Here is a 27,819-nt window from a genome sequence, read left to right on the forward strand (position 1 = left end):
CTACGTATTGGGTTTTGTTTTTGTGGTTATTCACTATTTGGTATGATGTTTTGGTATAAATTTTATGTCATGTTTGATTGGGGGAATGGTTATTCCTTAAAAAAAAATTTCCCCTTATTTGATTTGTTTTTAAGGGAAAGAATAGCCATTCCTAAGGAATGACTATTCCTTAAAACTTGGTAAAATATTGGAATAGCTATTACCATCTTTCCCCATAGTATTAGCTATTCCACATTCATAGGAATAAAGTCTAAACATTTTAGACTAAAATGTCCTTACTTATTTTCAAAAATTACAAACTTAAACTTATAAAATTAATATTTTAAATTATAAATTTAAAAATTATTAATATTTTCATATTTTAATTATAATATATTTAAGTTATAAATAAAATATTAATATTTTAAAATATTAAATTTTAAATTATTAAGTGAAAATATAAATTAAAAAAAATGAAAAATGCAAATAGAGAAAAAAAATCTTATTCTAATAAAAAGTTTAAGTTTTTAATTATATATTATAAAATATTTTGAATTTAAAAATTAATTTAAAGTATTAATATTTAATCATAATAATATTTAAATTATAAATAAAATATTAATATTTAAAATTGTAATGATTAAATTATAAATAAAATATTAATATTTAAATTACCAATTATTAATATTTAAATCAATTATAATTTATTAATATTTAAAAAATAAAATAAAAATAAATAATCACAATAAAATTTAAATTATAGATAAAATATTAGTATTTTACAATATTAATGATTAAATTATAAATAAAATATTAATATTTAAATGATAAATAATCAAAATAAAATTTAAATTACAAATAAAATATTTGTATTTTATAATGTTAATGATTAGATTATAAATAAAATATTAATATTTAAAAATAAATAAAAATAATCATATATATAATAAAAGGTATTTTTATCTTTTTTATTTTTTATTTATTTCTTATTTTAAAGTTATTGTTACCAATCAAACACTGCAATAAGTCATAATAATTATTTTTATCTTATTCCATTTGTCGTATTAAATTATGTAATAATTATTCAATTCTATTATCACATAATAGCTATTCTTTTTTATTTTTGCTTATTCTGCAAATCAAATGTGTTATTAGTGTCAAGCCAATAAACCTCTCCCCTCCTTCCTTCTTTTGAAAATTTGATTTTTGATTTCAAGAGTTTTAGGTGGTGATTCTTTTAAAAAGATTGATAATATGATTTTTTTTTTTGTAATTTTTTGTGTTTTTTCTTTTTCTTACACCAAAAACCATAAACTCTTTCTTCCATCTTTTTCAAGTTTCAAAATGTCCTAAATACTCTTTAAATTTCATGTAAGTACATAACCAGCTGTAACCCATAGAATTCATATGTAGGTAAGAATAAATATACTTTAGATATTTGTCTTCAACATTGAATATGTTTGCTTCTTAGAATAGGATGTTAGTCCTCATCTCTTTAATTGAATTCTTTGATATTACAGAATCAATTATATATAGCTGATCATATAGTATAATTTTTGGGTAATTTTTTTCAAGGCTTTGTTAATCCTATTAGTATACAAAACAAAAAAAAAGTGAAGTCTTTCTTTTCATATTGTGATGCTATCTTATATTGAATATGAATGAGATTATTAAGATTTATATAAATATCTAAACCAATTACTATTAACAATTTAAATTTAAATTTTTAAGAATTACGTGATTTAAGTTAAAAATATTACTACGTTAGTGGTAATTGGACCGGAATCATTATAATTAGTATCAAAGTATGTGCCAACCCAATATAAGCTCCCACATTATGCTAGTGACATCATGGTCTTGTGGAATGAGTTTTAATTGTGATTTTGATACACAACAAGGACCTTTAAGATTTGAATGGATGAAATTGTGATACCCAATGACACATTGAATGTGAAAGTAATATTTAAGACTTATATAAGAGTTTAAGTTAATCATTGCTAAGTCAATCACTACTAAACTAATAATGCTTGAATTCGAATCATTTTATATACATTGTTAGATTCGACTTCTTTTCTTTTGAAAGCACAATAAACTTTACTAATTAAAAATTATGAGCAAACTACGTCAAATTATATCCCAACATGGATGTCAAAACCCCAAAATTAGCTGCTCAAGCCTTACAAATTGTGTAGCATAATTCCCAATATATACTTACATAAGAAAGCAAGCATACTCCACCGGCATTCCCAATATACTTACAAACTATATAAAGCATAATTCCCAAAATTAGCAGCTCAGGCCTTACAAAATACTTTGAATTCTGAAGTTTTCCTTCTGTTGGATATTGAAATATGTATATTTTGTTTGTTTGATTTTTCTGTGTTATTGTTTTTTTATTGTTATTTAGCCAATTTCAGAATAAAAATCCAAAACAAATTAATATAAAACTAAACCAAATCCGGACAAGATGAGACTGTTTAAAATTTGAATACGCAATACTCTTCTTATATTTTTCATATGGTGACAACAGGTGCCAATAATGAGAACAATCTTGTAGACTTATATATATATATATATATATATATATATATATATATATATATATATATATATATATATATATGTAACGATACGCATTTGATGAAAATAACGTTATATTATGCAAACTCCCGCAACATTTTATTTTAGTTTATTCTTGGTCAAAAGTTCCACCTACATCTTCTAGTGTCCTACGTAAAAGGACTGCAAAGAAAACTGATATCCTAAGTAAAGTAAACCCCCTTTTTAGATGAAAAATCAAAGCTTGGAAATAAATGTGAAAGAAAGGCTATAAATAAAAGAAAGCAACATCTCCACTCTTCCTGAAGCTATATATAGCAAGATTTTATTCATGAATATATACACTAGTATGTTTATTTTATGAACTATAGATCTCCCCCCCTTTTTTTTTTTTTATATATTCCTTTAAAGTATCTTTTGGTCTTTATTTAATCAATTCTTTTCTACACTTACTGTGCGCACACTATATGTGATGTGAAGTTAACCACAATGCCTGAATTCAAAGGGTGGATACTGTCAAACAGTTTCAACAGATCGATCATATCACATGGCATTGGACATTTGGAATATAAAAAACAACAAAAGAGTCTGATTTCAGTGGGAATTGCATAACTTGTCAAATTAAGAAAAAAAAATATCCACAGATGAAGAATCTCTGGCTGTCCAAACATATATATATATATATATATATATATATATATATATATATATATATATATTCTTCTCAAAAGAAAAAGTACATGATATTGATGTGGGAATGATGCATTTTTCTTCAATTTTAGCCATAACAAATTCAAAACGCTATGGTACCCTTTTCTTCGTTTGGCAGAATATAAATGTGAAAACTACTTGTGTGGATACATTAAAATTTGGGGCTCCACAAAACTCATCGAATTAATTAATTGCATATAGGGATAAAGCTACAAATATCCGATTCTACATTAAAGTCGTGACCCCAAAGATTATTTTCAAATAAAGCTCGAGTATACGCTGATGGTGCATTTACGAAAGAATTTTGTGAACCTCTTAATCTTTAGCTTTTAACATCAGATGAGAAAAGTCCTAGCATTTGAAGGCACCTCTTTGAAAGTACCGCAAGAGCCCCCCCTTCCCTAAGTCTTTTGTTTCTAACACAAAACAATTAATAACAGCCTCTATTGTTGAAGGTTATAATCATTATCCTTTCCACCAATGAGAGGTTAACGGTCTCCCTACACTTGCCATCCCTACCCATCACGCAATCTCTGCCAAGTTTCTAGCTAGCCCTACTGTGTATTTAGTTTTTTAATTTCTGTGATGGTCCCCTGCTTTATTCAAAGGCCGGTAACCGAAGACGTTAACTTTTGAGTTTGTTTTGGACCCGTCCATTCATTCATATTTTATTTGCTTACTAGGGAAAAAGCAAAACCATTGTTGAACCCTTACTAAATAATTTAAAATTAATTTTATGTTAACTAGGTCTTGTTTACGGTATTGAAATCTCTATGACCAAAGAGTACATGCATGGAGCTCCAATCTTTATTGCAGCCTACTTGGTACGATGTTCATGTCTGTAATAATCTAAATGAGCTTGCTCGAAGGCATTCATGTTTCTTGTCAAATTTTACAGGCTCATGCTGCAGCCAACAATATATGTGATGCACTAGCAGGAGGCTATGTCAATGATCTTGTTATATTTATGTCAGGTCTGGAAACTTGACTATTGACTTCAAGTTTTCCAATCCAAAATGCATTGTTGCCTGTTCCCTTTTGGTTTTAGGGGCTTCCTTTGTTTTGCCTTTTGCTGCCAAAGGCTTTTTGCGCAGCACCTTTTTGCTTTATGTATAGGGACATCGCCTCTCCAAAGCTGGCTTTCTATGTCAAGATAAGTCATGGTGATGGACTTGTTATGACATTTTAATTTTTGATTCAATAAATTTTTTTTAAAAAAAAATATTGAAATATATATATATATATATATATAAAGAAAAAGATGTGCAGTACATTGTGGAGTTGCTATCAAGAAATTAATACCTTTGACATGACATGACTTTAATGTAATAATAGAGGACCGACTATTGACGATCATTGATAGTGAAATTAAAACATGACTTTTGAGTGGATATAGTTTTGCTTTAAATTCAAACCAAGACTTTCTTATGAGAAAAACAGATGATGTTTCGTGTTAGACTAAATTTGGGCATGTCCGAACCTATTCATCATTTTAATTTATCAAAGTAAAATTAAATTAAAAAAAAAACAAATGCCCAAAAGTTTTGTTACTTTAAGTAATTAATTTATATAATGTTTGATTCTTTCTAGGAAACAAAGTCAGAATCCGAATTTATTCAATCTTAATAATTAATTTCAAGTAATTGGCAAGGTGTTGTTAGCTTGGAAGAAGACGCTAACTAGCATGTCCATGATTTTCCACGCAATAGCCTAATTTAAGAGGGTTGCTTCCATTCACGGGGCAGTGTTTTGAAATAAGAACCACTTTACATGCTTGGATAGGGCAGCAGAAGCTTTTTACACTTTTGTCATGTAATTATCCAGCAACAATTCGCCACACAAACCCAATTATTTGACCTTGACACGCCTAATAATTGAGACAGTTTTGCTTGAGGGTTGTGTCAAATGATATTCCGGCTTACCAAAACAAAAGGTTTGAGTTTGACTTGGTTTTATCTAAGCAACACAAATATCAATACATTATTTATTCTTTTTTTCGTGTCTTTTAAGTTGTATTTGCGGCGGAGTTTTTCAGACGCCAAATGCTTCAGATTTTCCACATACAATTGAGTGCTAATTGCTTGATAGAAAGGGGCATTTGTATATCTCTGGTACAACATCCGAATAAAATACTAATACTCTCTGCTACAGCAATCACTAATACTTTAGTTCCTGTGTTTATCTGACTTTCATACTTCCACGTCTTTTTTTTCTAACCAAAGAGCAAGAATTTAATGTCCCCTCCTTGACTCCTTCCAACCAAAGAGCAAGACCTTTTTTTTTTTTTTTTTTTAGAATAAGAACAATAGTTAAACACTTGTTATATTACCTAATTGATAGTTCTCATGTCGATTGAGTTTAGCTCAAGTAATCAAAGAGGAGGTTAGATCGAATTTGGTAGAGATCTTAGCTTTAACTATATATGTATATGACACCGTCTTGGTGACCCAAAGGCTGGTATGAACCGATTTTCATTACTTAATAAGTTAATATTGTAGTAGAGGTATGATTTTGATTAGTTATGTATCATGTTTGAAATGTCCTTCCTTGAACAAATCTTTCAATTAGGTGCATTTGAACGACAAATTCTAAACATTTTAGCATTTATTATCTATTTAAAATAATAACACCTGTAAGTGTGTTGTTTGAATAATTAGTTTAAAATTTTGAGTATTGAAATTTGATGAGATAATTAAATAAATGTAGAAAAATTAAAAATCATTTTAGAGATAGAGAAAGAAATGACAGAAAAATATAAAAATGAATGTTCTTGAATGAATTTTGGAAGTTCGGCCCAAAGCCATTTACCCAGAACACAAATGTATGGCCCAGAATCAATCTCACGTACCCAAAGAGGTCCATGCAATAAACCAGAGGAAAAACTGATTCCTAACAAACCATTTACACCATGTTGGGTAAGTGTGAAAATTTTTTTCAAAAAAGGTTTTTCGATTTTTTTTATTTGTTTGTAATGGGAATTTTTTTTTAAGAATGTAAAATGTTTTAAAAATTAATAGAAAAAATTGTGTTAATAAGTATAAAATATCTCACACTCAAAAAAGACGTAAAACATTTTTTATTTATCTTTTTCTCTTCTTAAAATCGATCTCATTTTAAAAATATTGTCTCTCTTTTTGTGGGATCAATATTAGGAAACAATAAAACAATAAAAACGTCATTATTTCTTTGTTTTTATTTTTTTTTATTTTTCTTTTTCCTAACAAAGAATCATTAATTATTTTTATTCATTTTTTTATAAGGATCATATTACCATAATTATTTTTATTAAGATATTACAATCTTTAATATAATAAGAAATAATTAAAATCAATTAAAAAAATTATATAAAATAAGAAACCAACTAACCTGTATGATAACTAATTTGTTTTAAGTTTTAATTTATAATTTATTCACTTAACAAACTAACTAATATAATAATGTAATGATAAATAGAAAAATAAATAAATTAAATACTATTCATATGTAATAAATAATATAACAATAGGAGGCTGAAGAAAACACAAAATAAAAAAAAAAGAAAAAGAATTGGACTTTGGAGTAATTGATATGTAAAAGTTAAAAAGAATAAGGAATTTATAAAAGACAATACTTTCTGTTTGTAAGAACTCTTTTCCCTATGGCAATAAGACAGTATGACATGACATCTACGAGACGAGGTATAAGTATACAAATTTTCATGAAAAAAGGGTGTTGTGTTTGCCTTATTTAGCTGTTTGTGCCACTTTGCCTGCTCTGGTCTTCAACCATTTCAGTGCTGCCATGTGTACAGGAACAAAAGAGAGAAACCCTTTTCTCAGGAAACGAAGGAGGAAGGATTTCTCATTCAAATGTGGACCCCTTTCCTTTGTAGTAGGTGAATAGTGATGAAGTAATAAATGGGTGACATAGCCTGACGTGGGAACCTCATGATGACTTGTCATAAATCGCTGCAGCTTGGTGATATCTGAGAATTTACAGCTTCAAAATGGGAAGTCATGCTGCCATTTGCCAGACATTCAATGCAGCTCTTCACCAAACCCAGCCACTGGTGCAATTTTCTCTTTGAAACGACTGTATTTTACCTGTCACCCTTTTTTTCAACCACAAAAACATAATTAAAAAAATAAATCAGGCTTAACACAAGGGTTCCTATAGCCGCACAAATCATGGCATGCCCTAAGGGAGGATAAATTAGATTAAGGAATAACAATAATACGTAGAGTCAGCTAAAGGGTGCTGCTGGTATTATCAGTAGTGGGAGGATTGCTTGGCTAGTAGAATGTTTTTTCCCACCAAAACTATATTAGTTTATCCAATACTTAAATTCATTACAGAGGGCATGTAGAAGGAGTATTAAGTCAGAGGGGGGCCGTCTGAGATTGACCCGACAATGCAAAACCCCCCAATTCTGAGACTGTGCAGTGCTGTGCGCAGTTATTACATAAGACATGGGAATTAGGGTATTATGATTTTGGAAAATGCAGAGAGGGACAAAAGCAACAGTCAAATAACAGTGCAACTTTGCTGGGATAGTCCCATTTGTAGCTAAGCTCCTAGGGTTTTGTTTACGTTGTTTCCCTTTCTTTTCTGTCTCCCAGGGAGAGATGAGAAATTAGTAATAATAATAATAATAATAATATTAGTGGTTTTGTATTGGTTGTTAGGGCTTTGCCTTGCTTGATTAGGAATTCTTTGGTGTATTCAAAGAGTGACAACCTCAGTGGTCAAAAGTCACAAGTCCTTTATTGCCAACAAATTTATGGTGTACAATGCATAAGAGCCCTTCAAATTCTAGTTTAACATATTGTATAATTAATGTATTTTCACCTTATACCATATGACCATTTTCGTTAATTAAATTCTTTTTAATATATGTATTTTTATATAAATTATGGATGAGAAATTTCAAAATTTCCAAGAATTCTAAAATGAAGGTATATCAATTCAAAATGATACAATTTATAATTGTATTATTTGCTTTTTATAATGAAGTATGCATTGGAATTTGATGAGATAAAAAATAACTATAAAAGAAGAATAATTATGTTAGGGATGGAAAAATTTTTTAAAAAAAAAGCTATGTGGGTGCCTTAGATTTGCAAAAATGTATTGATATTATTAGTAATATGAAAAAGTCTAGATGTAATTGGGGTTAAAAAAATAAAAGTTGTGTGTGAAAAAAGGAAATATAATACAAGTATATATCTTATTAGAAAACCAAGAAATTTGGCAAGTTCCTCCTCTTAAAGTGGAATTTGAACCCTCCAAATTAAATCCCTCACTGAAATTCCAAGAATTTAAAAATTTTCAATATTTATTTCATTAAGTCAACTTTTTTGTGTGTATTACTTTTGTCTCAAATCGAATATATTGTTTTACTGTATTCATGAAATTTTAGGATAAGCTCTCTTTAACTCCATTTTACTTATAAATTTTGAAGATTTTTATAATACATATCAAAGATTATAATAAATTTTAATACTGAAAAATAAAAAAGAAAAAGTTTAAACCATGAAAATGATATATTCAAATTAAATAGCATTTTCTTTCCAAAGGAACTAGGAAGATAAAGAAAAAAACGAAAAGGAGCATTTACTAAGAAAACAAACTCTTATTAATAATCCACCCTGTCTTTGTATTCTCAGAAAACGACATATCAGCCAAATCGATCTTTTGTTATTTGATAAACTTATGAGAGACAAGTCAGAGACTGTATATATAAATAGGCAAGGCACCCTTTCTCATCTTTCATGCCACTGTTCTACCATTCCCATCTTCTCCTTAGTTCTAAAGTCTCCTAAGCATTTCTTCATTCGATTTCTTGGTCACAAGCCCCCATCCATGGCTCCGCGTCCAGCTCCATTCTTGGTCATGGACCCGATCATAGTTCGTGCAGCAGGTCAAAATCACAGCTTAAGAAAGGTAGATATCATGTTATAGAAGTTATGGCGATATCTCTCCTGAGCTTATTCTTGTTATATTTTTTCTTTTTATTTTTGAACCTTTCAATGGCCGTTTGAGTTTTCTTGACCTTGCAAGTCCGTAAATAAAGCAATTTTACTCAAGGCCATTTCTTGGATCTTCAAGAAGCTTGGAGCATAGGAGTTCCATCAAGGGTTCAAGCAAGTTCTTCTTAATATTCTATCCCTCCTGAGCTGTCTCTTCTCTTTCTTTTTTTTTTAAACTAGGGTTATTCTTTATATGTAACATATACACTAAGCAGATCCTTTAATCTGCTTATAATATTTGTTTTGGGCAATTATTTAGGGTTTGTTTATGCGGCTATATTTTGTGTCATAATACTTAACGAACATGTAGTTTCTGTCTCGTACTCTTGCAGTTCCATTAACTTGATTGGCTTCTACCTAAGTTCTAACCTATGAGTATCACATGAAGCACGAAGAGAAGAAAAGAACGTTTATGTTTCTTCTTCTACATATGAATTAACCTGCAAAGTACGTAGTGAGAAGGCCATGCAGTGAAATACTAGTAATTCTAGTTCCTACTTTTCATGTCTTCCTTCTAAAAAAAATGTTAAAAGTTTAGGTACAAAAGAAGATTAATTTCGAGGAACTTGATTTTGATAGTTGATACTAATAAAAACGAAAAGCCAGCATTAATAGTAACGCAGCGATACTAATGGAAACATCAACCACAAATAGATTTGGTCTTGTGGAATTAATTTGGAACAAAGCAAACAACCAAGGCGTAGTAAATTCGTTTGCAGCCTTCCAGGATGTACTCATTACTCTATAGGTGGCGTCCCCCCAATAAGCCTACGATACCAGGTCCAAGATTCCCTGGCAGTAAAGAACAGTTAACTCTCCCCTACTTGTGTTTTGCTTTCTGACCGTGTTTAAATAACGAACATCTATAGGCTACCAGAGAGCAGTAATCGTTGTTACTTGTTGCTAGTATTTAGTTAAGCTTTGGTTTTAACATCAATATTCTCAAATTATGAATCATAATATATATACATATAAATATATATATAGCATGGAAATAACATATCAATCAAGTTGATCACTCTATTACATAATGATTGGTGTTATCAATATCATAAACGTAAACATGAAACGTGCTACACCATTAACATTTACTATACAAAAAGATTAGTGATCTAGAAAATCAGGTACACGTATAGAACAAAGGCTATACAAGTTTTATATGTAAGGAAATTGGATTAACAAAATTTATAATAAAACATCACGAGAGTTCTAATATTAAAAGTACTACTTACTCTAACCCAAAAAAAAAAATACTTAAAATTTCGATTATGAAGAAACCAGTTGTGATTGTGACGAGACTATACAGCGCTTGGGCACGGTTAGATGTTTTTTTTTTTTTTTTGTCATTTTAAATATAGCTAAGATGGGTAATCTACAGTAAGCCACAAACCTGAATATTTGATTCACACGCGGAAACTTTCGGTATATATAGATTTAGAACTGTGGCCTCTACAGCTTTCACTATAAATATATATATATATATATATTTACAAGTGTCAACTGATACTAAAACAAAAAAAGAATGGGGCAACAGATTTCACCACTAATTTTCTCCTCTTCAACTTTTTTTTTTTTTTAAATTTTATCAAGCCGCAAGGACGAGAACTTTTATCGTTCCCTGACTGTTAGCAGTTAGCATGGTAGGGCTATCACTCTTCCAGCATACCGCACTGATGAAGTGCGATCCAGCGTCTTCATCTGCATCATCCATGTCCTGTGAACCAAATCTATGCCATGTTACAGGTTTCGAGATTTCCTGCAAAATTGACCACAACTCATTTCATTTGTTTTTCACTAAGAAAACTTAACATGCATGAGGATTGCCAGTTGCAGTGTTCCTGACCTTATGGTACACGTACACTTCATTTTTTTCACTGCCACATGCGATATATTCACTGTTTACAGTGAGACCCACAAAATTTTTCTCATTTGTATGGCCTCTAAAAGTACGAAGCTGCAAGTGCACCAGATGATATCGAGTTACCATATGGAAAAGATCCTAATATACAAAACAATTAGCCTATTAAATCAATCTTGCCGGAATACATTCTAGCTTCTATTTCAAAATTCGTAACATATATATATGGCTATAGTTTATATCTTCAAAGCAACATAATAGAGGTTTTTCAAAAAGAAAAAAAGAAACACAACAGAGGCTTTTCACACAGCACTTACCATTCTTTGCCTAACCAAAGAAACAAAATAGAAAATAAGAAAGGACAGAACAAAAACAAACAAAAAATTGAAACAGAGAAGGATCAACAGCACTTCCTTGAAAGCAAAATCAAAGATGCACAATGCAAGGGCTTATCTTTAGTTATAATGACCCTTTCTTAAATCCTCCAATGCCATTCAAATTCTTGCTTTTAGTTTCAAGTATCAAATTTGGTATGATTTATAAAACAAGAAAAAGTGTGTGAATTTGCAACGGAAAATTAAGACACTTATGAATCTAGCTTAATACAGTTCAATGAGTTCAATTTTGTTTAGAAGACTTTGAATTTGGAAGTTTCACCATATAAAGCGAAGGCGTAGGAGGGTGACTGGGAGATTGGACGACTATAAGCTAGACCACTGTGAGCACAGGTGCAGTGCAGGCACGATAATCAAAATCACAAGCCAACGGATTCTAACTGACTCAAACACCCTCAAAGCCCACCCGTCAGACAGTCAACAGTCAAGGCCTAACTTTTACAGCTCTGTGAATGGGATACAGTATCTTTGCTATAGGGACCTTATTGCAGTGGTTTCACTACCGTAACCCTGCAACAAAAACTCTACCAAAGTAGGGCATTGGTCTGCAATAAACGGCTAAAGTGTATTCTGATGCAAAGGATCTATTGTTGTGGCAACTGCAGAGCATAATGAGACATGCCATTAACTATTGAGATAGTAACTTAATTATTCAAGGCAGTTAAGATTAGAGATAATGATTAACTATGGAAAAGAAGAAAGCCATAATAAAAATATATATTAAACAAGAATTTTGATAAAAGAGGGGGGGGGGGGGGGTGCGGGGCGCGCAGGGGTGAGGCTTGCTAAAAAGAAGACTCCTTTTTATAAGAATTGCTAGCAAGAAGATAAAATATTTTACTATTAGACATGTAAGCAAAAGTTGGTCTTGTTGGAGACAACTTTCGTAGAGATTTCTAAAAAGAAAAAGTACAAAAGTAGACAAACTTTTACAGTAGATAAAGTTATACAAAAATTATTTTTCTTCCTTTAACCTTAACCATTGTAGTGGGTCCTCTTCAAATAATGGGGCTTGGTCTTTTATGTATGCAAGACATCTAGTCCGTGGATAAGGGTTATTTGGGAGCAGGTCTACGCGAAAAGCATAACATATATTAAAAAATTCATCTGGGTTGAGCATTCCTAGGGGCCAAGTCTGAATAGTTGTGGTCATAACAATCTTAGTCTTATAAGCAATCAACTTACTCCTTGAGGTATGTTCCCAAATCCGACTGTCATCAAGGAAAGACCATTTCTTTGGGTATGAGCTTTGGTTTAGTTTACAAAGTAATTTTTTGAGCTAATGGGCTTGCTGACATAATCTGTGGGGAAGTCTTCTCTTTTTTCCAATTACCATCCAGTTTTTCTCAAGATGTTTAATCCAACAGAGTGTATTAGGATCCTCACCTCCTCAAAAGGATCTAGTTGTCGGATTTGATATTACATTCAGAAATTTTGGATTACAACTCCTTGCAAAGGGAATACATTTCAAACGTTGGTTTCAACCAAGGCAACTACTGCCCCACTTATTCTCTATGCAACAAATGAATTAGCCGTTTTAGGAAATTCAGCAAAAGATCAAGGAATTCTCATGTGCTGACTCACACTCTGAATTTGTGAAGAAATGTCACCCATTATGGAAAAACTCAGAATTCTTTATCTTCCTTCCATTCAAGAAGAATAGGAATATAAACTTGACAAAAGCTAGTCATGCAGGTATGTATTCCGATCACTTAAAAATGGCAAAAATGCAGAATGTTTACAACTCCAAAGTCAAGGTTTAATGAAGTCCACAACATCAATGTCCCAATGGGCTTGTAAAGCATTCTACGCAAACAAGCAACCAGAACAAGTTTGAGGGAAGCTAAGATTGGTAATCTACTACCAAACCTTCAAACCGCTCCTTAGCTGGTAATAAATTCCATCTACCAAATGGAGGAACCCTATTTGCCAACCTTCCAAAAGCAAAGTTCTTTCGACATTTGACCTTAAAGCAAGATTCTGGCAATTAGGATTTTATCCTTTAGAGAGTCGCAAAGCCGCTGTTTACATCCGAAACACCATTTCAGTGGAGAGTTATGCCCTTCAAACTGAAAACTGCCCATTCACTCAAAAGGCAATGACAAAAATATTCCAACCAATCTTGGATAATGCCCGTCTACATCGATGATGTCCTATTATTCTCACCTGACAGGGAATCCCACTCACAACTATTATCCAGATTTCACAGGATAGGTCAATAGTATGGCATCATGTCAGAAAAGAAAATCATTATTGGTGCTACAGAAAAGAGTCTCTAGACATGAACCTCAAAGATGGCCAATGTGTTATTCAACCACATGCTGCACAGGAACTTGATAAGTTCCCTGACAAAGAACCCCAAAAACTAAAAATTCACAAATCATTGGAATTATCAACTACATGAACGAATTTGTCCCAAATATGGAAGAATGGACTTGTCCACTCAGACAAATGCTAAAACCTCAACCGCCCCTGCGGTCCCAAAAGCAAACTGAAGATGTCAGACAAAAAGCCAAGGACTTGCCACTTCTCCAGATTTCGCCTGACAAAAACAGGATAATCCAGATTGATGCTAGTGTTAGATATTGGACTGCTATTCTCCTAGAAGAACATGATGGAAAACTCAGAATACGTGGATCCAAAAAGGTATATTCAAAGAATCAAATATCCACTACCACTCGACATTCAAAGAGACCTCAGCTATGAAATATGCCACATCAAAGTTAGAGCTTCATCTTATCGCGCATCATTCACTATAAAACTTGACATAAATGACGGATTTCAAACATAATTCTATTCTTAATGCCCAATTGCTAGGATGATCTGTATGTTTAGCAAATACTCCTTCACAATGAGGCATGTAAAAGGCAAGGATAATGTCATCCTAGACACGCTCTTTAGACTAATGAAAAGTCAAATCCTACCTTGCATTGCTATGATGGCATCTTCTTCCCCTTCCTCATCAAAGGATCAACCTAAGAAACATATCCTCAACCACATTACATTCCCTTTTACTAGAAGTCAAGGAATTTTTTGGATTCTTATGGTATCTTTGTCACTCCCACACAATACCTTTGAATTCCAAGCTCATCACTTTAGAGATGTACTTCAAATCCTAAAAATAGACCTACTTCCCCACCATCCACGTCCATATTACCCTATTACCCGATGTTGTGATCTATTCAAGAGTTTCCTTACATGGTTACAGCCAATTTCCTTCTAGATCAATCCAGTCAGTGAAGGCCTACAACAATTTCAAACACCGAACAAAGGCAGATCCCACTATGATACTCCATATATATCTTTTCCATAGGCCTTGCGTTGTTGCTAACAGCTCCATCTCTTTTTTCGCACATTGCATGCCTTACAACATCTTTTATTCCTTATATGATATAATATTTAAGTATCCAGGCCAATAAATATACCTCCAAAAACTACATTATAAATTAAACCCAAACACATTCTTAGAGAAATGATCTTCCCTTGATAACAACCAAACCTGGTAATAATACTCCAAGGAGTATGTTCATTTATACCAACACAGATTATTACGATAACAAATATTCAAACTATTGGTCCGCAAGAATGCTCAACTTAGATAAAATTTTCAATATAAGCTCTGCTTTTCACATGAGCCTGCTCCCAAGGAAGCCTTATTGGCAGACTAGACCTCTCGCATACATAAAAGATCAAGCCAAGTCATCTGAAGAGCAGGACCCAATACAATGGCTAAAAGAAGAAAAATATTTTCGTACAAATTTATCCACAACTAAAGTTTGTCCATATTTATACTTTCCTCTTTAGGTAATCTCCACAAACATTATCCCCCATGAGACCCACTTTTTCTTACGTGTAACAAGTAAAATAGTTTATCTTATTGCTAGCAACTCCTATAAAATGGAGTCTTCCCTTCCAAAAGGAAGCAAGCCTTCCCTCCCTCCCCTCCCCACCACAACCAACCCCCCCCCCCCCCCCAAAAAAAAAAAAGAAAAAACAATCCTTTATAAGAAAACTTTATAGCATTCTCCCGAAGAATTTCTTCTCCACCTCCTTTGTAAAAACTCTTGTGTAATATATATCTATGACTTTCTAAATCTCTTTCACAGTTGATCTCTATCTCTAATCTTTGCTTTCTTGAATAATTAAGTTGCTATCCCAAGAGTTAATAGCAGGTATCATTATGCTCGGCAGTTGCAATAATAGTGGATCCTCTACATCAAAACAAACCATTAATCAATTGTAACAGAGCTCCTGTAGTAAGGTTACTGTGTAAGAAAGACCTCGTATCACTGTCTACTGCTACAAACCATGCACTACATCCTGGTTTTGAAGGCTAAGATTAAGTAATTCCACTATCATGGTTCACTATTTAATTATAAACCATGCAAGATGGCTCTGCTACATCATGCATTACCACTATTAAGGGTTGCTCCTTCAACAGTGATCCACCTTGACACATTACATGTTACGTCCTCTCACAATGTACACTAGGTCAAGTTCCACTACTTTTCTAGTAGCCATATTATTAAATGCATCGATTTAGAGACTAAAGCTTTTGAACTTAAAGCAATAAAAGCAAAATGAAAATAATTATCTGGATTAAGGCATAAGAGAAATGCTGAACCATTATAAACATATTTACTCACCGGCAAGCTCTCCTTTACATCCCACAATCTTAGTGTGCTGTCTGTAGAGGCAGAAGCAAGTTCATTTTCAGACAAGAATTTCACATACGAGACAGCTTTCTTGTGCCCACTGAACACATGGAGTGGACTACTGATGTTTCTTAAATCGTAATAATGGATGTGATGGTCTGCTGAACCAACCTGCATATGCCCACAAAATATCATGGTTTTCAGTTCTTTTTCCCACACAAAAGGAAGGTAGTACCAATTTAGCATTCCCCAAGCTAGTGAGATTACTAAAAGCAGTCAATACTAAGGAAAACTTGCATTTAACATGATTTCAAATCCCAAAATGCTTCTACATTACTGGCCTTGTGAACATAAAGTATCTATCATAGAATTGAAACAATGCAGTTACAAACATTAAGGGTGCATTTAGTTTTGGAAAATCTTCAGTTTTTCTTAAATACATTTCAAAAAAAGAAAATGCATTTTTTTTTCAAAAAATTAGTTCCCTCTTTTGTAGTTTTGTTTGTAAAACACAATTTTTCTTTTGTTATGAAATTGAAAGAACTGATTATCAATTTCTCTTCCTGAAAATTAGAAAAAGAAGGTTTTCCAATTCTATTAGCCTTTCCATTTAAATCAAAATCATACTACACTATAGATGTTTCTCTCTTCTTCTTTTTTTAAAACTTTCTATCTCCAAAAAAATTATTTTTCAACCTTAAAATTAATTGCATATTCTATAGAAAATTTTAGAAAACAAAACCAGAGAATTGGAATGGAGAACGTAAAACTTCTTCCAGAACTAAACAAGGCCTTCAATCAATCCATGATTTGCCTTTCCCATCACCAAAGGCAATCCAAATTGTTTGATGAATCAGCATACGAGCAAATACACAACAAGTGACCAAGAATAATCGTTGTCTATATCAGAATTTCAGAAGATGCATGCTTTATGACAGTGCACTGCACAAAATTAGCATACACAAATACAACAAGAACTGCTCTGAGACGATCAAGTCTTATATCAATTGCAAGGATTTACAGCAGACATCTTTTAAAAATATAACTTTATGCACATACCGCAATGTAATTGCTAGATCCAGGATTATACTTGACGCAACATATATTGGCTTTCATGTCAATATTAAGAACACTGGCTTCCTGCTTTGTGCACCAAACTTTCACCTGGTTCATTAACAGAAAACACATCCATGATATGATAAGTCAACAATGAACTTTCCCTCAATAATGATGAAAGCTGAAAACAAATAAACCCATGAATTTGAACTTATCCACCTAACCTACGATATAGGTAAATCAGTGCTAAACATTGAGTCATAGAAAAAAGTAGTTGACCATCGACAGCTTCTACTTGTTGCTTAACGGGAAGATTTGTTGTTACAGTTAATAAAGAGTATACTATTTACAACCAGACAAGAACATTCAAACTTCATCATTGATGGTCATTTCACTTGCATTTCTATAAGCCATAAGTCATTGATTGGAAGAAAAACGGAGCTGTAAAATTTATGGGATATAATAACAGCACAAAGACAGTGAAGCCTGAAAATTGCTTAAAAGACTGTTTGGCCTAACTTTTTTTTTAGCTTAAAAGCTATTAAGAAGCTCTTATGAAAAATAATAGCTTTTAAAATTAAGCTAAGGTTATTTGGTAAGCTATTTGGCAAAATTAATTATATAAGCTCTAATTTTGGTTAAAATTACCATAAAAGGTATTGATGCCATCTTCAATCATATAATAACCAAAACAGAACAAATCTACTTTGAGATTATATACGATTTCAGATGTTAAAATCAAAGAAATTCATATAGAAATGAAAAAAGAAAACTTTTAAATAGTATCTGAATGCCGCTTTGAATTTTGGTTTTATTTTCTCTTAATCTTTGTAAAAACAAAAAATCCCAGATTTTGCTATTCTATTACTAGGTCTTCTGTGTTTTTTTTCTTTTTTTAGCAATCTTTGTAGAGAGAGGTAAAGGAGAGGGCAATTGCGATTTGCGTTGGAAAAGGATGATTTGCAAACGAACGGAGAGGAAAGGGAGATCGATTGAAAGAAAGGAGTATTTTTTGAAAAGCTGGCATGTTTTTAAAAGAAAAGAAGAGAAAACTCCTCTCTGGAGCTTTTCTTTAAGCTCTTTTTTTTTTTTAATTTTGTTCTTTAAAAAAAACTGCTTTTTTATTTTAAGAGCTTCTCAAAATCCCGTTTGGCCTGGCTTCTACTTTTCAAAGGTAGATAAGCTGAAAAAAAAAACCAGGCCAAACAGGTACCAAGTATCTTTTGTAGATGCTGTCATACAACACAAACACAAGCCCCTACAACTAACGGTTGAAACTGCACTCAGCCATCAATTGATGACTGGAGTTCCTATTTTCTTATCAATTTTTTTAACGTAGGATAACATAAGAAAATCAAAAGCATGAACATAAGCTTGGACAGTAGGGTACGTTTTTCCAAACATAACAGAATACAAACTATGAAACACAGCAAACATTAGTATCTCAGGCGTGGCAATAATGCATAGTTATCTCCTCAATCTCTCTTTCCAAGATGCAATGGCTAACACATTATAAATCGTTTAAGTAAAGAAAAAATACTTGATTCAGGAGACAAAATATGTCAGGGTACCTTGCAATCATCACTACCAGATACAAGCATTGAGGGTTCTGTCCGTGAGAAATCAACACTCCATGCTCGTTTTTCATGTTCTTCATATTCCATCAGACTCTGCCCCAGTGATTAAAAATATAAAATGATAAGCATTGGATCAGGGTATAAAAGTGTTGTTTGAAATGAAAAATATAACAAGTCAAAGTGATGAATGAAAATATTGTCAAGTAAACATAACAATTCCTGATTACCTGACGGGTTTGTACATCCCACACGGTTACTATTCCCTCATAATCACTACTAGCTATATGATTCTTCGAATACTTGTTCCAACTCAAGCAACTAAGTTTAGAACGTGTTGACATCTCCACAACAGGACAGTGTACATCTGCTTGATCGTTTAGGACCTGGAAAATGTGCATCGCAATGAGAGGTGGTATTGCTAAAGATTGAAAGGAAAATTAACAAATTATCAACTCTGAACTTCTTTGTCAATATGCAGATCCATTGTTGACCAACTTAATAGAACAAAACACAAGCCTCCTTCCCAAGGGTTTTACAAATCATTACTAGAGGAAACAACAGCAAGAGGTCCAAGACTACCCACGGAATACAAATGGTTATTAGACGTAGGAAAAAGACAACCTGTAGAACATGCTCTAGAACAGCAATGGTTTTCTTTTCTTTTTTTTTTTTATTTGGGTGAGAGAACAGCAGTATGTCATGACACATTTTCTTTGTCATTTGTAATCAACAATTATGGCAACTGTAATTAAATGTCAAAGGTGCCAGAAATTCAGGATCTTACCATAGAGAAATCAAAAACCTTAATGCGCCGAGACACTCCAGCAGTAGCAAACAACTCATCATCACGATTAAATTCTATGCTGCAATCACCATGATCCATTCAAAAAACTTTCAGCAGTCTTAATCATGAAAGAAGATAAATATATATGTACACATGCAAATATACACACAGAGTGAGCAACTAAATAGATACTGGAGTTGATTTGTTTTGCAAGAACAAGACTAAGATTCCCAAAGAACTATGCTTCCTAACGTCTAGAGGGCAAATATCCACTGCATTGTTTCAGACACCCTAATTTCTGTGAAAATGAAAACAGGCTTTCCTGAAAGAAATATATGAATTCTGAAGATCTTCGATAATCGCTAATAGTGGTGTCCTGCCTCTGATTTCTTGCCTACTTTAGTTGCAAAGAGAAGAGAGAGAAGGGCTACGAAGGGGGGGGGGGGGGGGGGGGGGGGATATACCAGTATTCTGGAGATACTATTCCCTCGTGAATATTATTCATTTCTGCTCCTGTGCAAGTACAAAAATATTACTTAAGATTATTACTCATCAATTTCCTAAAGTATAACAAGAGGTAGCATGGATTACTGCCTGCTCTTTGTAGACGTAATTACTTTATACAAGTTTGGATTCTGGTCCACGGTCATGGATTTCAAACTTCTGATGGACAAGTTCTTGGGTCAGCAGCGAATGAGGGGCCATCAGTTAGTATCATACAGAGGAAATGCAGACACTAATACAATTAAAAATCTGCCCTTTATAGACAAACTTGGGATTTGTGATCCCTATCCAAGATCAGTTCAAGATCTTAATATCATTTTTTATCAGAGAGGGATAACTTTGAGCTTATGTATACAAAACATAACCCCCAGTAACCGTAATCCTATTTCTAACTGTATGAAGAAGAAAACATGCAACATAAGGGATTCATATATATAGATATCATACTTTGAACTTGGAATGAGATTGAAAAAATTAATGATGCACCTTCACATTTTAGTTTTTCTGCCAGATCAATTGCAGTACTTTTGGTCTCTAACCAGACCCAAGGAAAAAAGAAAAGGATAACTTCTTATGCCTTGATAATATTTTAATCTAGTTCACAGCCTATTAGAACTTTGAACAGATCCTTGCAAACAGAAAGATTGCAATCAATTTTGTAATGATCCACTCTATTATTGATGAATGATTCTGTTAAAAATACACATCAGCAATTGAAGAAGGGAAAGGAGGAGTGCTTGACTCACCAAGAGATAAGGAACAATTTACAGCCATAAAAATATAAAACGTTTACAAAAGTTTAGAAATTTTACATGGATTTACAGTTTGAGCTAGATGATGACATATATTCTAGACTATATAATTCTACTTCAATACAAAATTTTACACATCTAGATTACAGAATATCATGTAAAAGGTACAAACATACAAAATTTGTTTGGAAAATTGAGGAATCAACCATTGATCAGTGGAATCCACATGTTAGTGAGCAGTTTCAGTTAAATTAAGTTTTGATTTCTCCAAAGTTGATCAAACTTGGTTTGATTTGAAGTTTTTACTAGAGTTGAACAAAAGTGTTAACATATCCTGTAATGGACAAACTTGATATTCAATTACATTTTTAGCAGCACTATGGAGCAAAACAGAATAAATCCATTGTTCTACCATATCAAATCCACAGAATCAACATTCATATGCAGAATAAATGACTCACCTTGATACTATATTGGCTGAATGAAAGATATCCCCAAGCCTCAGTTCCGCAATAACTCTAAGTCGACTGGTATAGAGGAATTAAAAAGAATCACTGATGATAAACTGCAGGTACAATAGGGAAAAGGAAAAGAGAGAGAGAGAAGGGGGATGGAGGGTGCCAAAGTCAACTTATGTCCATCACAGAATGAAAATTGGCATCCATACCTGTACCGAGTAAAAGTACTCAGCACTGACTGAAAATCTGCAAGACCTGCATTATAACCCTCTCTGTGAATGACATTTTTATCACTTTCCTGTTTAACATGTAGTTGGTTTGCCGACTGACGTCGCTTTTGCAGGTAACACTCTTGTAGGTCATTGAACTGCAGCCAGAGGTGGAAAATGAAAGTGAATTTAGGCATGAAAAAAAAAAATGAATCAATAAGGTTTTGTTAATTTGAGCTGTGCAAAAAATAGATATCATCTCCAGACAAAAGTCAAAAGCACAACAAAGCAATCCAAAAACTGTTTCCAAACAGTTGATGCTCTCATTAAAACTGCTTCAATTTTGAAGTTACTTATGGCAATTGTCAGGTGCAACTATTTACAATAAAACCACTCAATGCAAATCGTTCTCCAAATCTAACCCCATAAGATTTCTAGCTTGAGCTTCTAACTGTTTATGGCAAGCCATATATCCATGATATGTAACATGGCTTCAAGCCAATCACACAAGTAAACCCATATTGTAAGAGAAGGTACCATTAATGTATGACCAAAGTGGTCTGTTTATGTGATTCACAGAGCTCTGTGCAGCAACAGAAAAATACAAGTAGCAACTTACAACTAGTTTAAATAAGGTTAATTAAGCCAAGTAAAAGTGTTAATGTTATTAGTTAGTAGGCTTTTTTAGCTATTTTTGAACGCTGCACTGACTAAATGGCATTTAAGTCTTGAAGTCATTTTCCATTATGTCAAGTACAATTACATGATTAAAAGATAGAGCAAACAAAACTTTGCTACCGAATTCTTCTAAAATTACTAACCTGGACATGAACCCGCTTTTTTCTTGCAATAGACAGACCAGATTGATTGAAACCTTGTGAGTCTGCTCCACTTAAGGCATCCTTTCTCTGAGGTCCATGGCCACTCACCTGAGCCTTTCCATCTATTTTCTTGTTTTGAAGATATCCTGCAGACATCCCTCCTCTGACATTAAGGGAACTAGAGACAATTCCACTACTGTTCTTGTCTATGGATGAAGGCCATGGCTTTCCTGTGCCAGAATCATCTCCAAGCATCCGCAATTTCACAGAGTACCTATCTCTTGCACGATACAAATCTATTCTATGTCTTTCCACAGAATTTATATCCTCTTTAATAAACTGCAGATCAGATTGTACCTACAGAAAACAAAAAGAATCTTTTAATTAAAAAATAAAAAAGCCAATCAAAATAATTATTTAATGTAGCTGTTCGTAACAATATGTGCACAGCACTGTGAACTCTTAGACTAAAATTATAAAAAACTAATTGCAAAGTCAGGGGAATATGCTACAGCTACTGAGGGATAAATACCACAACTAATGGAAATATTTATATAGGAAAGGGAACAAAACAATACACACAGCGTTGATCAGTCAAACTGAAGAAAGTATTGGAAAGAACAGGATGATGGCACAAAAATTAGTAAACAGAAATGACATAGTGGCTTAAGGTATATGCAAACAAACCTCATTCAGTTCATCAACTTTTTGTTTCCGCAAGCAGTTTAAGAAATCCAGCAGTATTTGCATATTTCTCTCAGCTTCTTCCTGTTCCATTTTTCTCTTCTTCTCTGCGAGGAGGGACAAGAGGTTGTCCAGTTCCTTAATTGAAACTTCATAACCCTGTTATCGGAAAACAAAAGTACCACATTTAGATATGAAAAATGCTCGAGTATAAGAAACTATGAGCTCATCTGCTCTTGCTCCATTTAAAGAAGGCATTGGATGTCATGCTTAGTTGACAGCAATGGGTGGCAATATATAACAAATTAAAAACAAATATTAATGAAAATTTACTTTAGTTTGTATAAGCTCACCAATTTGAAAGCTTTGTACAGAGTGTATAAAATTATTATCAGACACCCTAAATACTACTAAAGTGATATTTCACGCCTTAAAGTGGAAAAAGAACTGCAAGAAATCTTGGTTTCTAGGGATAATGTGTCATCTACAATTTTTGACTACATGAACATGTATGGAAAACAAAGCTGGATCTGCTCTCAGCTTTATAGCACAAAGTGACTCAATTCTCATTTTAAGGTCATTCTTGCACCACAGAAACAATCATGCTTTATAGTCTAAATAGGGATCATTTTCGCCAATCACCATTGGACCAGCATGGTTCAAATTGAACATCAAAATAAAGTAGGAAAGAATAGATAATAAAATCTAATTTAGAAGTTCCAAAACAACAAAGATAGTCATCTAATGACTACTCCAAGATTTGTTACTTCAGTAAATACCAAACATGGTATATGATAATTTTTATCCTATTTTCTCCATCATTATGCCTACCAAATGCACATAAGTACCTTAAATGTATTGAAAGTAAAGCACTAAATTGACTGAAATAAAAGAGCAAGTAAATGAAATCCTAATATATAAGTACATTCTACCATTAACTTTTTACATTAACTCAAGAAAAAAACACACTTTGCATATAACCATGAATTGACTATCGTCTATAGACATGGCTGATAAAGAAAAGTAGCTCTTAATCGACAAATACTTCTTTAGCAATGAGAAACCAAAATTAATTATGAGTTTATTAACCCAGAAAGACCCAAACCCATCAATGTACAACAAGTACCTTAAAATCAAAAACTCAAGAAACAATCTGACAACCTTAATAAAAAATTCTCATATATCCATAAGCATATAATCATATCTAAAATACCAACCTCCAAAACAATCAAAATGATAGTCTTTATATCTCACAATCCAAGCCTACCCAACACTAAAATAACATAGGTTATAACTAGACCCTAAACCCTAATAAAATGCAAAATACAAGATATAACCCTTAAATTTCTAATGCTTGGAAAATAAGTAAATACTATTAATACTATAAAATAACCCAAATAATCTAAAATAGCCTAAATGTATGCAAAAATTACAATTAAACCCATAAAATACAAAATAAAGTCATATAGATAATTTTTTCCTTCAAATAGCATATTTCCATCCTCCAGCACTAATTCAGAGTCTTTTATGAAAAGAATGTATACGCTGAAAATTAAGATAATGTTTAAAGCTATGTGAGAACATGGAATAATGTCAGCTTTTGGACAATCAAAACCAGCAAAATTTTTGGTTGAATGTGCAAACAAATAAGTTGAAGTACTAGGAAAATGGGTTGGATGGTAACTAACCTGCTGTAATGCCTGACGAAACTGTTCCACAGGGGATGCAGTTTTTGATATTTGACGAGATGAAGTCTTCTTCAATAGCTACAAATGTGGTACAGAGAAATCGTATAACAATAAGCTGCATTTCGGAGTAGAAATAGACCATTTCAAGATACAAATTATCTTAAAATTATCTAAAAAAACCATTTAACTTACAAAATCATTCACTCAAAGTAACAAAACAATAAGATGACCTAAAAGAAACCAATACCAGGTTTCCACATTTATTACAGTATTCCACATTGTCAAAAGTCCAATGTTGATTTTGATCATTAGTTGAAGCATTTTGCACACAGAAATTGAACATCTTGGAATATTGAAGTTCCAAAAAACAAGGTGAGGGGGGATCACTAATAAATCAATTCTAAAAACCTCTGATTTAAAAGTTTTCAGCCCCGACGACTGGGTACATTAAATGCTAAAAGCATTAAGCCAGTTTCATACAAAGACTGCACTAAGTACACAGTGAAAGCATACAACAAATAATTATAAGATGGAAGAGAGAGATTGTGGGCAAAATAATAGCTGGGCAGTCTGTAAGGAGATCAACATTCACTTCCAATTCATATAGAAACTCAACTATGAATCATACAACTAGAATTCTTCAATAAATACAAAATTTTGGTCCTCAACATCTAAAATGACTAGCGGTTCACAGGTCGAGTCAAGTTGACATTATAAATCAATCAAACACAAATATAATTTTCCCTGATATGAAGCATAAAACAATAATTACAATGCTCCTTGAACATAAGAGCTTAATTTTCGAAGTGAAAACACCTTAAAATAAATCAGAAATTACTAAAGAAATAAAAAGAGTAAAAAACAAATATGATTTTGAACAATTTTCTTCCACTAAGGCTATGTTTGATTGTAATTTTACTAGTACTTCGTTTTGCTTCCTTAAAAGTGGCTAAAAAAAAAAATTCCTTATCATCATCATAGTCATCCTTTTAATTAAAGATGAGTAAATGGCTAAAAATGTAATGCATATTCAAACATAATTGTTTGGTGTATTAGTAAAATCATGCATTTTCTATTCAAAATACTTGTATCTGTTTCTGTATCCAAACAAACTTGGCCTAGAATCTGTTCTTGTATCCGAGCAAACTTGTCATTCTTTTTGCTTGGGAAAACCACAATCTAGTAGTAAAAGCAATCACATACGCAAAACAAGCTCTACTTAATAGCTGATGCGTTCTAGTAAACAGACGATTCCAATCATATCTAAATCAATCCATCTTCTCAAAAAGTCATATATACACAAACAGAAGCTTAGATAACCATAATTTCACATTAATTCTACCATTTCTTTTCGAAACTAAATTAAAATCTAAAGTTCAAGCGAAGCAAAAGGAAATCCAACCAACCTTATCGAGCAAAAAGTTAGGGAAAAGCTGATTATTAGTGAGAAATTGAGAGCAACAAGGGCAATCGCTCTTGTTTCGAAGATGAGTAATAATACACATGTAGCAAAAGCTGTGGCCGCAAGACGTTAGAAAGGCGTCCTTAATTATCTGCATACAAATCGGACACAACAAGTCCTTGTCCACCTCCGCAACTTCAACAGCAGCGGCGGCGGTGACGTCAGTGGCTGCTTCGAGCAGCGGCGGAACTTCCTCGAAGGAAGATGGCTTAGAGTCCGGCTTCACCGCCGGCACTCGCGGCTCGGTGCCAGTTGAGAATTCCTCCATGGTTTAATTACAGTTTTCTTCGGATTACATTTTGATTGATTTTCTTCTGTTGGAGATGGAGAAAAAGAAGAGGGGGAAAAAGGCAGGGACCCACCGTGCGGTTTTGTGAGGGTTATAATAGACCACGCAATCACCTGGGGTTTGGACCGTTTGCTTTCTTTTGTTGCCTTTGTATGAGTAGAAGGTGTGGCCCGCTTGCCGGTTTTGTTTCGGTGGTTAAATTTTAAAGGACTACGGTCAATATTTTTGGATTTTTGTTTAAAGTTAAATGCTTTAATTGTAATAAGTAAAGGTAATTTTTTTTTTATTTTTTATTATTAAGAGTTAAGGTGAGAGGTATCTAATGTGTGTAAAACGCATACATAATATGGACGTTGGCTTGTTTTGTAAGATGCGAAATGATAATTTTATCAAAAAATCTTTTTTATTAAATCAAAACAATTCAAATTATGACATGACGTGTAAAATTTTTTTATCATGACGTGTAATAACTAAATTTTTTAACATAACATGTAACAACTAAATATTCAACATAACATGTAACAATTATATTTTTCAATATAGCGTGTAATAATTATATTTTTCACATAACATGTAATAATTACATTTTTCAATATGACGTGTAATAACTAAATTTTTAACATGACATGTAACAACTACATTTTCAATATAATGTGTAACAACTAAATTTTAGAACATAATGTGTAACATTGCAATTTTCAACATGACGTTAACAACATTTTTTTCATAAAAAGTAACAATAATATTTCCTAACATGCCATGTCATTAGTGTAGGCACTATGTTTTTATTTCTATATAGGCTTTTATTTTACAGTTGATTTTATTTTTTATTATTATTTTATTAATTATTTGAATCAAAGTCCATTAGGTGTCTAATGTGCTTTAAGTGGTCCAAATTTTGTCTCGAGGCATTAGGCTTAATGAACAGACCTAAAGTGTAAGCCTGTTAATAAAAATTAATCCACTTGGCTAAAATGAAATTAGAATGAAACAAACCAGTCAAATGAAATTAAATTTAACTACTCAAGATCAAGACTAACCAAATCAAAGACTATTATAGAAATGAAATAAAAAAACAAGAGAAATGAAAAGAGCAAAAAAAAAAAAAAGGCCAATTGGGTATGGCCACAAAGCCATACCCAGCACAACAAGGTGCGTTTGGGACCCTGCCAGGTTCAAGGGGCATTGCTAGACGTGAGAAATCTGCGTGTGGCAAAATCGCTCAACAAGGTGTTGGGGGCACCTCCAAAACCTAAGAAAGCAGCTATAAAACACAGCCCTCTTCCCAAATCACAAGAGGTCATATTTCAAAAAAAACCCTAGGAGCATATTTTCAAAAAGGGGATTTTTTTTTAGCCCTTATAAATGAC

At 32.6% G+C, this 27,819-nt stretch overlaps 1 protein-coding gene across 4 annotated transcripts; it reads right to left on the reverse strand.

The window, feature by feature from the left end:
• Window positions 1-10,502: 10,502 nt before the first annotated feature.
• Window positions 10,503-26,493, reverse strand: COP1 (Transducin/WD40 repeat-like superfamily protein). 4 transcript variants are annotated; one of them, XM_007049126.3, is made up of 13 exons: window positions 26,105-26,491; window positions 24,699-24,776; window positions 23,014-23,169; window positions 22,327-22,683; window positions 21,506-21,663; window positions 21,300-21,365; window positions 19,583-19,661; window positions 19,026-19,181; window positions 18,793-18,891; window positions 17,225-17,329; window positions 16,157-16,336; window positions 11,101-11,256; window positions 10,503-11,013 (listed from the first exon to the last, which is right to left on the reverse strand). In XM_007049126.3, exons 1-13 carry the CDS (start codon window positions 26,426-26,428, stop codon window positions 10,843-10,845), a joined length of 2,085 nt encoding a protein of 694 aa, XP_007049188.3. In that variant the 5' UTR covers window positions 26,429-26,491; the 3' UTR covers window positions 10,503-10,842. The 4 variants fall into 4 exon arrangements, with proteins under 4 accessions (XP_007049188.3, XP_017969299.2, XP_017969298.2 ...); XM_018113809.2 differs by having other exon boundaries at window positions 10,631-11,013; window positions 11,101-11,211; window positions 26,105-26,486; XM_018113810.2 differs by lacking the exon at window positions 11,101-11,256 and having other exon boundaries at window positions 26,105-26,492.
• Window positions 26,494-27,819: the final 1,326 nt, after the last annotated feature.

The sequence above is a fragment of the Theobroma cacao genome, chromosome 1, assembly GCF_053813885.1.
Source record: "Theobroma cacao isolate CCN51 chromosome 1, ASM5381388v1, whole genome shotgun sequence".
Classification (NCBI taxonomy): Eukaryota; Viridiplantae; Streptophyta; class Magnoliopsida; order Malvales; family Malvaceae; genus Theobroma; species Theobroma cacao.

What these genes read in the sequence shown, in the direction of transcription:
- COP1 (XM_007049126.3), bottom strand. Translation starts at nt 26,428, where the DNA reads ATGGAGGAATTCTCAACTGGCACCGAGCCGCGAGTGCCGGCGGTGAAG. An exon ending in TTCGTCAGGCATTACAGCAG is followed by an intron (nt 23,170 to 24,698) that starts GTTAGTTACCAT and finishes TTCCGATAACAG; the next exon opens with GGTTATGAAGTTTCAATTAA. An exon ending in ATGTAAAGGAGAGCTTGCCG is followed by an intron (nt 11,257 to 16,156) that starts GTGAGTAAATAT and finishes TTTGTATATTAG; the next exon opens with GATCTTTTCCATATGGTAAC.